The sequence below is a fragment of the Pipistrellus kuhlii genome, unplaced genomic scaffold, assembly GCF_014108245.1.
Source record: "Pipistrellus kuhlii isolate mPipKuh1 unplaced genomic scaffold, mPipKuh1.p scaffold_m20_p_39, whole genome shotgun sequence".
Taxonomy (NCBI): domain Eukaryota; kingdom Metazoa; phylum Chordata; class Mammalia; order Chiroptera; family Vespertilionidae; genus Pipistrellus; species Pipistrellus kuhlii.
In genome coordinates, this window is record NW_023425539.1 from 101,970 (window position 1) to 115,378 (window position 13,409).

General features: G+C 43.7%; 1 protein-coding gene and 1 pseudogene across 1 annotated transcript; both read left to right on the plus strand.

Moving 5' to 3' along the window:
- Positions 1 to 322: 322 nt before the first annotated feature.
- Positions 323 to 1,276, plus strand: LOC118702468 (olfactory receptor-like protein DTMT). Its single transcript, XM_036408397.1, has one exon. The coding sequence runs from the start codon at positions 323 to 325 to the stop codon at positions 1,274 to 1,276; it is 954 nt and encodes a 317-aa protein (XP_036264290.1).
- A 3,781-nt stretch (positions 1,277 to 5,057) lies between these two features.
- On the plus strand, positions 5,058 to 7,819 carry LOC118702469 (annotated as a pseudogene).
- Positions 7,820 to 13,409: the final 5,590 nt, after the last annotated feature.

Consider the following 13,409-nt stretch of genomic DNA (forward strand, 5'->3'; position numbering starts at 1 on the left):
CCTGAGCTGTCTGGCCAGGATGGTATGAGGAAAACTGATACATTATGCGTCTCAGATGCTAATGGATGAGAGTGTTTTAGAAAAGTTGGAACATTATTATGTATTGAAGAGAAGTAAAAAAAAAAAAAAAGTTATTTTTTTTATCATTAAGGTTCTCAATATAGAGGTTTGGAATGCAGAGATTGTAATTATTGTAAAAAGGTGATGTAAAATATTTTTGTGAAGTACCTACAACATCATGTATCATAGAAATGTGTTCAGTTTTTAAATTCAGGTGTTAATGGATACTATTATTTTCTTCCTCAAGGTACTGGAGACAGATATGACTAGAAGGAATCAAACTGCCATCACAGAGTTCCTCCTCCAGGGCCTGCCCATCGAGTCAGAGCAGAAAAACCTGTTCTATGCCCTGTTCCTGGCCATGTATCTTACCACCGTCCTCGGGAACCTCCTCATCATTTTCCTGATTCGCCTGGACTCTCAGCTCCACACGCCCATGTATTTGTTCCTCAGTAACTTGTCCTTCTCTGACCTGTGCTTCTCCTCTGTCACAATGCCCAAGTTGCTGCAGAACATGCAGAGCCAAGTCCCATCCATCCCCTATGCAGGCTGCCTGACCCAGATGTACTTCTTTCTGTATTTTGGAAGCATGGAGAGCTTCCTCCTTGTGGCCATGGCCTATGACCGCTATGTGGCCATCTGCTTCCCCCTGCACTACACCACCATCATGAGCCCCAAGCTCTGTCTCTCTCTGGTGGCGCTGTCCTGGGTTCTGACCACGTTGCATGCCATGTTACACACTCTGCTCATGGCCAGGCTATGTTTTTGTGCCAGTAATGTGATTCCTCACTTTTTCTGTGACATGTCTGCTCTGCTGAAGCTGTCCTGCTCTGACACCCGAGTCAATGACGTGGTGATATTTATCATGGGAGGCCTTAATGTCATCATCCCGTTCCTACTCATCATCACCTCCTATGCACAAATTGTGATGTCCATCCTCAAGTTCCCTTCTGCTAGAGGTATGCGCAAGGCCTTCTCCACCTGTGGCTCCCACCTGGCTGTGGTGTCGCTGTTCTATGGAACAGTTATTGGTCTGTATTTATGCCCATCAGCTGACAATTCTACTGTGAAGGAGATGGCCATGGCTATGATGTACACTGTGGTGACGCCCATGCTGAACCCCTTCATTTACAGCCTGAGGAACAGAGACATAAAGGGAGCCCTGGGAAGAGTCTTTTCAAAAAGAAATCTATTTCTGTATGATGGTAAAACTTAGTATTTTTGAATTACTTTATCCAGTAGTCATATTGATATTAATATGTGGATATCAAATCATACTTTAAAAAATATATTTTATTAATTTTTCACAGAGAGGAAGGGAAAGAGATAGTTAGAATCATCAATGAGAGAGAAAAATCAATCAGCTGCCTCTTGCACACTCCCTACTGGGGATGTGCCCACAACCAAGGTACATGCTCTTGATTGGAATCAAACCTGGGACCTTTCAGTCTGCAGGCTGATACTCTATCCACTGAACCAAACCAGTTTCAGCTAAAGTCACATTTTTCCCCCTTCCTATTGATCTTTTAAAAATTACATTCTAAACAATTGTATAGTACAGTGGTTGGCAAACTCATTAGTCAACAGAGCCAAATATCAACAGTGCAACAACTGAAATTTCTTCTGAGAGCCAAATTTTTTAAACTTAAACTATATATGTAGGTACATTTTTAGTAACTTAATTAGGGTACTCCTAACCTGCCTTTGCTAAAAACTCAAAGGGCCAAAGAGCCGCATGTGGCTCGCGAGCCGCAGTTTGCTGACCACTGGTATAGTAAGTGAAAGAGATGAAGTGGAGGTGCATAGTTAAACTCGGAAAGGGGATCTCAGTTACTTGTTAGCAAGGTCTTCCTCTTTATTATTCCATGTGATACTGAACCAAAGTTTTAAAAACTTTGAACCAATCTATATATCTCCAGTTATTAAAGAAGTAATTTGTCATGTGTGTTTTTTTTTAACCAAACTGTTCTTTAAAAATAATTGCCACTATTGAATAAAGTTCAAATTTCACACTTTCTTGATTACCTCTGCTGAACTGGACTTTTTCTTGTTGATTACAAATTCTTAACTTACGTCTTCCTCAGCGAGTGTTCACAATACCCTGTCTTTTGAACATGAGTCATCTGATTTACTTTCCTTTCTTTTTATTTTTAAAAAAATATATTTTATTGATTTTTTACAGAGAGGAAGGGAGAGGGATAGATATTATAGCTAGAAACGTCGATGATAGAGAAACATTGACCAGCTGCCTCTTGCACATCCCCTAGTGGGGATATGCCCGCAACCAAGGTACATGCCCTAGACCGAAATCGAACCTGAGACCTTTCAGTCCGCAGACCGACGCTCTACCACTGAGCCAAACTGGCTTCGGCTACTTTCCTTTCTTTTTAATTGAAGCTAGCATAAATGGATTTTCTATATCCTGTGCTGCATAGTTTAGTTTTTCTTTACCTGGGAGCTAGCTTATACCTGGAATCCTAAATGTTCCTTCCTCAGTTCTGGGGAAGGAGGCTAGTGTTTAAGAATACCTCACTCTTGTTTAATATTTTGGAATTTATCAACAACTTTTATATTCATGATCTTAATGCTCTTGTGATTGAATTCTGCTCCTTTTTATGGAATTTGCCACCATTTAAAAGATTTAAAAATGGAATTTGATGACTTGCTAGGACCGCAGAGTGATTTAGTATTGTTTATTTAATATCCCAGTATATTAACCTCCACATCTCCATCTGAAGCCCAGAACTTTCTCCAGAACTCCCAGGTGTTATTCTCATCTGCCCATGGGTTTCTCCACTTGAGAGTCTATGAACAGTTCAATCTCAACATGCACATCATTGACCTCTTTATGTTCCCCCAAGTGTGCTCTTTGTCCTTTATTCTATACTTTGATTTTTTAAAAACTAAGATCTTGGAATAACAATTGTTAATAGGATCATATTTTTATTAATATCTTTGTTGATAGGATCATATTTTTATTAATAGCTTTAAGTCATTTTTTCACTTCGTTTTTATTGTTGACACTATTACAGATGTTCCCCTCCCTCCCTTTACTTGCCTCCACCCAGTCCCTAACCCTCTTCCCTCTGGCCATCTTCAAGTCATTTTAAAAATAAGAATGGTACCTGAATACTGTATTTATTGAATTTTCACCTATTTTAGATTTTTCTTTTGTATTTGTGTTTCCAACTTGGCTAAGTATAGACTTTTGAGGACCTTTGCTTTCCCGCTTAACCTCCATTTTCCAAAGTAACTATGGAAAACTCTGAGGTAAGGCTGACTACTCCCTCTCCTGTCCACCCCTTACCTGGCCATCTTCTTTCCCCCTTGAAACTTGTAGGATTATTTCTCCAAACATGAAGTTTAATAATTTCATCAGATTCTGTTTGTGTATCAATTTCCTTTTGTTACAATTTTCTAATAACACACCAAATGATTTTTGAGTTACAAGTCTTTCATCTTTCTTCATTTCAAAAGAGATTTCTCTATCATATCTTGGAATATTATTATTGTCCCATTTTTTTCCATTCTCTAGTAAGACCAATAATTTTGTGGTTTTTGTTAATTCTCACTTGAGGATATTTTTTTGCGTTGATGTTAGAGAGAGTGGAAAGGAGGGAGAGGGACACACAGAGAGAAACATTGATGTGAGAGAGACACATCTATTGGTTGCCTCCTACAGCCTGCAACCAAGGTACGTGCCCTTGACCAAAATAGAATTTGGGGCCCTTCAGTCCACAGACCAATGCTCTATCCACTGAGCAAAATTGGCCAGGGCAAGACCAATAATTTTTATAGCAGGTTTGAAATGTATGCACTACAATCTATCTATATGCAATTGATAACTTTATTTTATACAAATTGAAAAGTAAATTAGAATTTATAATATTATGCTTCTATAAATATTATTAGTGCAGAAATAAGATTTATACTTGAATTCATAGACTGAAAAAAGGGGAAAATGTCATAACACATACACAAAAATAAAAAATAAAATCCTATATCAATCAACGTATGACATTTGAAAGGAAAGTTACAAGTTTAATTCCAAATTGTCCTTCTTATACTGTATTAATTGCTTAAGTCTGCCCACATTTCATTTGCTCATATTTATATCACATATCAACCTACCTCTCTTCTTTCTTCCCTTTTTCCTCCTTTTTAAAAAAGTGGCTGAGTCACTTGAGAGAGTTTTCAGACATCAAGACCTGTAGCTTCTAAATTCAGCATTCAGAATCTCCTGAGAACACAGAATAATCAAGTATTATGGCAACCAAAGATGTAATAGTACAAATAGCTCCAATGACAAAGCCTTTTTTGTATGAGAGATTTGTTAACATATGGTTTCCCTACCATACTATTTATTTAAAGTATACAATTAGGTAGTTTTTTGTATATTTACCAAGTTGTGCAACCATCACCATAATCAATGTTAGAATATTTCATTACCCCCATGTTTATTAACAATCAACAATCACTACCCATTTCCCTCTATCAATCACCAATCTATGGATTTGCCTGTTCTTGAAACTTCATGTAAATAGAATCATATAATAGGTGGGTTTTGTTACTAGCTTCTTTCAATTGGCTTAAATTTTTTTATTATATGTTGTAATATGTAGCATTACTTCATTTATTTTTACTGGTGAATTGTGTGGCAACATCACAATTTTAAAAATTAACTTATTTTAAATAATTTTTTATTGTTGAAAGTATTACATATGCCCTCTTTTTCCCCATTAATCCCTCTAGCCTGCCCCCATCCCTGCCCCAGGCCTTCAGCACCCTATTGTTTGTGTGCATATTCTATATAATAAAGAGATAATATGCAAATTAACCCTCTTGCCCTCACAAGATGGCTGCATATGACTAGGCCAGCAGGGGAGTTAGTGAGGGAGGGATGACCAAATGACTGGACAAGCAGCCTGAGTGGGGTAACCAGGCTGGCAGGGGGGTTTGTGAGGGGCAACCAGGCTGGCAGGGGGGGTCAGTAAGAGATGACCAGGTTACGGGGCGGGGAGCAGTTAGGGGTGACCTGGCCATTGGGGGTGTGCAGTTAGGGGCAACGAGGCCAGCAGGGGGGGCAGTTAGGAGCAATCAGGCCAGCATGCAGAGGCAGTGAGAGGCGATCAGGCCAGCAGGGTGTGGGATGGAGGGATAGGGACAATTAGGGGCCACCAATCAGGCAGATAGGCAGGTGAGCAATTAGGGGCCAGATTGTGAGAGGAATGTCTGACTTCCAGTTTAGGCCCGACCTAAATGGGCAGTCGGACATCCCCCGAGGGGTCCCAGATTGGAGAGGATGAAGGTCGGGCTGAGAGCCTCCCTCCCCACTGTATGAATTTTGTGCACCAGGCCTCTAGTATGCATATAAGGCCTTTGGTTGATTACCTCCCACCCAGCCACCCTCCCCCCTGTTTCCTCCGAGTTTCCACACTCTGTTACATGCTTCCATGTCTCTAGATCTATTCTATTTTTAAAAAAATATATTTTATTGATTTTGTACAGATAGGAAGGGAGAGAGATAGAGAGTTAGAAACATCGATGAGAGAGTGTCATCAATCAGCTGCCTCTTGCACACCCCCTACTGGGGATATGCCCACAACCAAGGTACATTCCCTTGACCGGAATTGAACCTGGGACCCTTCAGTCCCCAAGCAGACGCTCTATCCATTGAGCCAAACCGGTTTCGGCTAGATCTATTCTATTTATCAGTTTGTTTTGTTACTTAAATTCCACATATGAGTGATATCATGTGATACTTGTCTTTCTCTGACTGACTTATTTCACTTATCATAATACTCTCCAGGTTCCTCCAGAGAGTCTCAGAGGGTAAAACATTCTTCTTTTTTACTGCTGTATAGTATTCCAGGGTATACATGTACCACAGCTTTTTTATCCACTCATCTACTGATGGGCACTTGGACTATTTCTAGATCTTAGCTATTGTAAATTGTGCTGCTTTAAAAAAGAGGTGAATACATTCTTTCTGATTGGTGTTTTGGGTCTCTCAGGATATATTCCTAGAAGTGGAATCACTAGGTAAAATGGCAGATGTATATTTAAATTTTTTGAGGAAACTCCATACTGTTTTCCATAATGGCTGCACCAGTCTGCATTCCCACCAGCAGTGTACTAGGGTTCCCTTTTCTCCACACCCTCTCCAGCACTTGTCATTTGTTGATTTGTTGATGGTAGCCATTCTGACAGTACACCACATTTTATTTATCCAGTCATCAATGGATGTTTATTTGCTCTTTGGGCCTATTGTGAATAGTGCCGCTATGAATATTCATGTACAAATATTTGTTGAGCACCTCTGTTTTTAAAAAATATAGTTTATTGATTTTTTTACAGAGAGGAAGGGAGAGAGATAGTTAGAAACATCAATGAGAGAGAAGCATCAATCAACTGCCTCCTGCACACCCCCCACTGGGGATATGCCCACAAACAAGGTATATGCCCTTGACCAAAATCGAACCTGGGACCTTTCAGTCCATAGGCCGATGCACTATCCACTGAGCCAAACCTTTTTTTTTTTTTTTTTTTTTTTTTTTTTTTTTAGGTGGATACCTAGCGGTGGAATTGCTGAGAGATAAGGTAATCCTGTTTCCCTTTTTGAGGAAACACTAAACTATATTATTCACCTCCCCTCTTCTCCCATTGATCCTCCCCCCCATCCTCTACCTTCCTTCCAGAACTTGTGCAAGGTCTAGGCTCCCTCACCTCTGGGCTTTTCCATATACTCTTTTTTTCTCTCTGGACACTTTCATTCTCCTTTCCTAGACTTTTTAGATTCCTCTTAAACGTTATTGATAGAAAAAGAGAGAAAAAAAAAGGATGTTTTGCCTTCTACCACAGGCATGGGCCCCATGCTCTTCTCCCTCTTTCTGCCACCTTCCTGGTTCCACGTTCCCTGCACAAAGTGCCCAGCGAAGCTGCAGATGGCAGCCCTGCTACAGAGCGGGAGTTGCTGGCCCCAGGTTGAGCCAGGGTCTGGATCAGAATGTGACAGTGAGGAAGCAGCACCAGAGCTGGAGGAACAAGACTCCACACAGGCAACTGCAGCCGGCCCAGCTGGCACCGCAGCTGACAGTGATGCAGAATCAGCCAGTAAACAAAACAGCGGGAGTGAAAAGAGGGCGTGGAAGGCCGTGTCCAAACTGTGTCTTTGACAGTTTACAGGGGTTTCTAGGGTCACTATCCAGAAATTTAAGAATATTGTCTTTGCCAGCACAAAAGCAGATGTCTACAAGAGCCCAGCTTCAGGCACCTGCCTAGTTTTTGGAGAAGGCAAGATTGAGGATTTATCTCAGCAAGCACAGTTAGCATCTGCTGAGAAATTCAGAAGTTCAAGGTGAAGTTGTCTCAAACCTTCAAGTAAACACACAGACTCTAACTGTACCAGAGCGGAGTGAAGAGGAAGAGGCTGATGAAACAGGCATGACAATGAAGGACATAGGATTGGTCAAGGCACAAGGAAATGTGTCAAGAGCACTCAGTCTGAGCCCTGAAGAACAACAGTAATGATGTTGTAAATGCTGTTATGCTATTAAAAATGTACAAAACAGTACTGCAGCTTGGTTTGAAATTTGTACTGTTTCTAAGAAGTAAAATGCTAATTGTTCCTAACAGTGTCACAGTCATGATGGCAAAGGAGGAGGCTGCCTGCATATGTGCAATGGGGCGTTGGTCCTGGAGATGGGGTGGAAGCGGGGAGGCGCCTGGAGAAGTCCCATGCCTGGGAGGGCGGGGGTGAGAGCCTGTAGCGCCCCCCTCACCAGTCCTTCGCCACCCACGGCTTGCACTCAGAGCACCCTGCACTCACCTGCCTGGGAAAGGAGCACAGCAGGCTGGAGGTTTCCATGCTCTCCTCTGGCGCCATGACTGGGCAGAGCAGCTGCATTGCTCCAGAAATGGGACAGAAATTGGGAGGCACCCGTAGAAGGCAGGACCAGCCTGAGGCGACTTGAGGGACTGAGAGCAGGGCTTGAAGCAGCCAGAGAAGGCCAGAGGGGTTGGGGAGCTGGGCCAGGCGTGCTGGAGCCACACATGGAGATGTTCGGGTGTCAAGGCAGGGCGCTGGGTGAATGGGTGGGTTGTGCAATTTTGGGTGCTGGGCTCTTAGTTATTAATAAAGTTATAGCTTCTTATGGGATAAAAGAAATGTCTGACCTGCTGGATGAGGTTAGGTATTCTTACTCTTATCACATCCTGCATTTCCCCTCAGAATGCATTTGTGATACTTGGTAGTAGCTTATCTAGTTGTCATGTGTTCCAGTTAGATTGTAAGCTATCTGAGGGCAGGGACCATATCTACCTAGCCATAGTTTTCCCACAGCACATGGTAGTTGCTCATTAAATATTTCTTGAAGGAATACATTAATGAACTAATGGATTATGTATTTTTTGGGTGAATTGATCAACACATTACTTGCTATCATAGGGCTTATAGTCCCGGTGAGGAGAGATGATGTAATCATAGGACAACATAAGGCAAAGGTGATCATGTGCTATAGTATTGGGTTCTGATAACTGCACATGATAGTTGCTCATTAATATTGAAGGCCAGAGCCGGGCCAGTGTGGCACAGTGGTTGACTGCCGATCTATGAACCAGGAGGTCATGGTTCAATTCCTGATCAGGGCACATGCCCAGGTTGTGCATTTGATCCCCAGTGAGGGGAGTACAGGAGGCAGCTGATCAATGATTCCCTCTCATTATGATGTCTCTTTCTCTCCCTCTCCCTGTCTCTCTGAAGTCAGTAAAAATGTGTATTAAAAAAAATATTGAAGGCCAGACATTGCAGAAGATGGAGAAGGGGGACATTAGCATGGGTTGTGATGGTCTGGGAAAGCTGTGAAGGTCAGACTTGGGGTGAATTCAGAATTCTGTCTCTGGGCATGATTCATTCAGAAACGTGAGTGAGGAAGGCAGGGGTGGGGAAAGCACTGGGTTTGTACTAATAAGTTTCTTTGGGACCCAGGGATCCCAGCAGGCAGGTCATTGTAGAAGAAAAGAGCCAAAACACAATGGCAGGGACTCCGGCTGGAAATGCATGACATGGAAGTAGCAAACAGGAGGCAGGCTCTGAAGCCACACTCAGACAAGATAGGTAAGTTCAGAAGAAATAGTTATTCTAAAATCCTCTTTAACAGATATTAGGGTGCCATAAATCTATAGTGCAACCCCTGTAGGATGATTTAGAAGTTCTCACCCTCACAGTTCTAATAATATAATTTCTAGGTATAGGTTCAACTCATCGTAAGTTGAAAGGAGATGCTCACTATAGGGTTCCAGTCTGTTCCTTCATGGCCAGGGGCTTCTTCTAACCCACAGTGCTCCTCCACACCTTCCGCATTGGCACCAAGTGTGGCTCATTGAAGGGTTTGGAGCTGGGCAGGGGTACTTGGAAAAATCCTGCCTCTTCATCACAGAATGAAATGATGGCAATATGAAGTCTGATTAATGCCATACTTTGTCTCACATATGGTACGTTTTTTTTTTTTTTTTTTACATGTACTGTTTAATTTTTTTTTTTTTTTGCCTTCCTTTGATGTGAAAAATTAGATAGTATATTCCTATTTAGCTGATGAAAGAATTCACATGAAGGAAGGTTAAGTTCCTTGGCCGAGTTCATGAAGCTGCTGTAGGTATAGTAAGGCAAACCCAGGCTGACTGGCTCCAGGATCCCAGCACTTAAATACTGTGTATGCCACACCGGGGTCATCCCATCTCAGCTGCTTATCCTGGTGCCTCCAGAATGTTCACCTCAATTCTATTCCCCTCTAAGTCTTACTTCCCTGACTAATGTCCCCTGGGTCAATAAAGTCTTAAAAGAGAAAAGGGACAAGATTTTTCTCTGTGTTGGGATAGTATTAATTTAAGCACCAAAGAAATAAAAGTGGAGGAGCTATATTCCCAGTAGTCCCAGTGTCAGGAAGTGGATCCAGAGCTTTGGGGATGGGCTTTAGTGCCTGTAGATGACGAGAGAACTTCTGCTGCCTTCTAATCTTCAGCAACTCAGCCTTCCTGTTGTCCTGCAGTTTGAGCAGCCTCTGTGGGTCTAAACAGCCTCCAGGCTGAGGCAGGCGTGGAACATGGGCTAGCATCCATTTTGGGCTCACCATCATCACCTTTCCCATATCCTCTGAGGTGGGCAGCTGAGGGATGCGATAAGCTAGATGGGTAGACAACTAGATGGGCTTTCTCTGGAGTGAGGAGTGCTTGGGAGCAGACCACCGAGACAGATGCAGGTGCCGAGAGGTGCGTGGTGGTGGTTTTGCACACTTAAAAAAAGGATTCTGGTGGCTCTTGCCTTTGTTTGCTCCCCACTGCTCCCTGGCCAGTCTCAGTGATGGACTCTCAGAGGCTGAAGCCCCTTTCAAAGTGGAGCAGGAAGCGTTATGTGATGGACCAGTTATCAGTTAGGGGACTTCACTGCTGTGTTTGCTGTGGTGAACGGACCTTTGCCAAAGTGAAGTTTTCTAATCCTCACCAGAGGATATGTGTGTTTGTAAAAGAGGGGGTGGGGGGAGAGAGAGAGAGAGAGAAAGAGAGAGAGAGAGGGAGATTGACTGATCTGTTGCTTTCCAAATGTGCCCCAACTGGGCATTGAACAAGCAACTTTTTGGTGTGTGGGACAACTCTCCAACCAATTTTTGCCACAGTTTTGTTTCCCTCTGTATCTGGCCCCACTGGCTTCATCAGGAGCTGGCCTCAGGAACATGTACAATGAAGACGTCGAGGTTGGGTCATGCACACATTCTCATATCTACACATCTGGGACTCATTTATAGTCCTCAGAGTGGATTTTTTTGCATTCCTTCCACCCTTCAAAGGCCCCATGACCCAATTTTTCTTCTCTGATTTTGGGAGTTTTCTGGTGTTTTGGGGAGAAATGGGCCATATATTTTCTAAGTGGGCCACTCCATTGCTATGTTATGTCAGAGCTGGTTACTCTGAACTTCTCAAACCAATTCCCACTGACTTCATATAATCCAGAGATTCTCAAAAACCTGGTATGCCAATGGCACCATTTCCCATTTCCCAGCACTGCTACTCACTTAGCAGTCTTTTACATTTCATTTTAATTGGCCAAAGAATGCCATGGAGAAGTATACTTTAGATCTGTTCTGTCCAATTTCAAAGCCACTAGCCACACTTCATGTGGCTATTGAGCCCTTGAATGTGGCTAGCTCACATTGAGATGTGCTGTGTGTGTGTGTGTGTGTATAAAATGCACACTGGATTTCAAAGATGATAGACGAATAATATATATCATTAATATTTTTTATATTGATTATGTGTTACAATGATGGTGCCACGGGTATATTGGCTAAAATAAAATGCAATTAATATTAATTTCACCTGTTTCTTTTGGCCTTTTCAAGTGTGCTTATTAAAAATTTACAATTACACATGTGGCTCACTTCCATGGCTTGCATTTTATTGCTAGTGGATAGTGCTGTCTTAGACTAATCAACATGCTTCATTTTGATGGCCTTCAAAATTTTGATAGTTTAAATTTTTCACCACTACGTGTAATGTTGACTCCTGGTAGGGTAGTTCTTTTTATTATGCCTATTGGGAAATTTTCAGAAAAATGCCCTCTGTGGGGCCTGAGACACCCTCCTTAATTATGATGTTTTTTCCTAAATTAGTCAGAACTGATCAGCGATTGTGATTACACAAGGTTACCAATGTTTCCAAGCCTCCGCCAAGGACTAAGCTTCATATCTGCAATGAGGTAGGACTCTAGGCAGAGTGCACAACCCTTGTTCAAGCTTCCTTTGGTTTAAATGACATTTACCAACCTGTCCCATCAGTGTCCTAAGCAAGGGAAAAGGAGAGGATGTTGGGATGTCCATAAGGTCTGCTGGGAATGAAGCTGTCCCAATGCCAACAGCCACCCAGTGTTGTTAGTAGAACTTGATAGTAGATCTCCCACAATCAACCTACTGCTGAGTTCTGAGGCCCTGAAGCTGTGTGAACAGTTGGAAATTTCTTGCTGGGAGCAGTATGGGTCATTAACTTTATACAGATAGAATCATACAACACTTCAATGCACATCATAGAGACTGCTCCACTGGTAGTTTGGTCTTTCGGTCTCTATGGCTTTCATATATACACTAGAGGCCTGGTGCAGGGGAGGAGGGGTCCCTCAGCCTGGCCTGCACCTTCTCCAATCTGGGACCCCACGAAGGATGTCCTACTGCCAGTTTACAGGGGTTAGGCCTAAACCGGCAGTTGGACATCCCTCTCGCAATCTGGGACCACTGGCCCCTAACCGCTCACCTATCTGCCTGCCTGATCACCCCTAACCACTCTGCCTGCCTGCCTGATTGCCCCTAACTGTTCCCCTGCCACCCTGATCACCCCTAACCACCTCTGTCTTGGCCCCTGCCACTGTGGCTTTGCCCAGAAGGACTACCAGAAGATGTCCGGTGGACCCAGTCTAATTAGCATATTACCCTGGCAACGGAAGAAGCCAAGCTTCCTGCCTGCCCTGGCCGGCCCTGGCCTCTGCTCAAGGCTACAAAGTTTCAATTATAGAAGATAAATAAATCCCAGATACCTGCTTCCAGCCGGCCCTGCCTCTGTGCAAGGAGGCACTGAAAAAAAAAAAAAAAGAAAAAGAAAAAAAGCCCCTTACCCAGGCTGGCCACGCCCCTACGGAACAAGAGTCATGCTGGAGTGCATGGCCAGCCTGCAAACATCCATCAGCCCCTCACCCAGGCTGGCCACACATCCCCAGTGGGGGCCCTCACCCCATGGGGGCATGGCCAGCCTATAAACCACCACAGGCCCCTCTTCCTGGACACCCCATGCCCCAAGGGAACCCTTACCCTGATCCAGGACATCCTTCAGGGCAAACCAGCCAGCCCCCACCTGTGCACCAGGCCTCTATCTATATCTATGCTAATAAGAGGGTAATATACTAATTAGACTGGGAGACCTTCCAGAAGACCTTCCGGATATTCTTCTGGACAAAAAAAACCATGGTGGCGGGGCTGAGGTAGAGCCGGTTAGAGACCAAGAGGGGAGGGCAGTGTGGGTGATTAGGCGAGGATGGGATGATAGTTGTGGGTGATCAGGCTGGTGGTGGTGATGGTGATGGTGGTGGGGGATTTGGAGGGTGATCAGGCCAGCGGGGGGAACAGTTGGGGGTGAGCATGTCATCATTGGGGGTCATTTGGGGGTGATCAGGGCAGCAGGGGGAGGGGCAGTTTGGAGTGAGCAGGCAAGCTGGGGGGACAGTTGTAGGTGAGCAGGCCAGCAGGGGGGTCAGTTGGGGGTGATCAGGCTGGTGGGGAGGCATTTGGGGGCGAGCAGGCCAGCAGCAGGAG

Coding starts and splice junctions, on each gene's coding strand:
- LOC118702468 (XM_036408397.1), top strand. CDS start 323: ATGACTAGAAGGAATCAAACTGCCATCACAGAGTTCCTCCTCCAGGGC.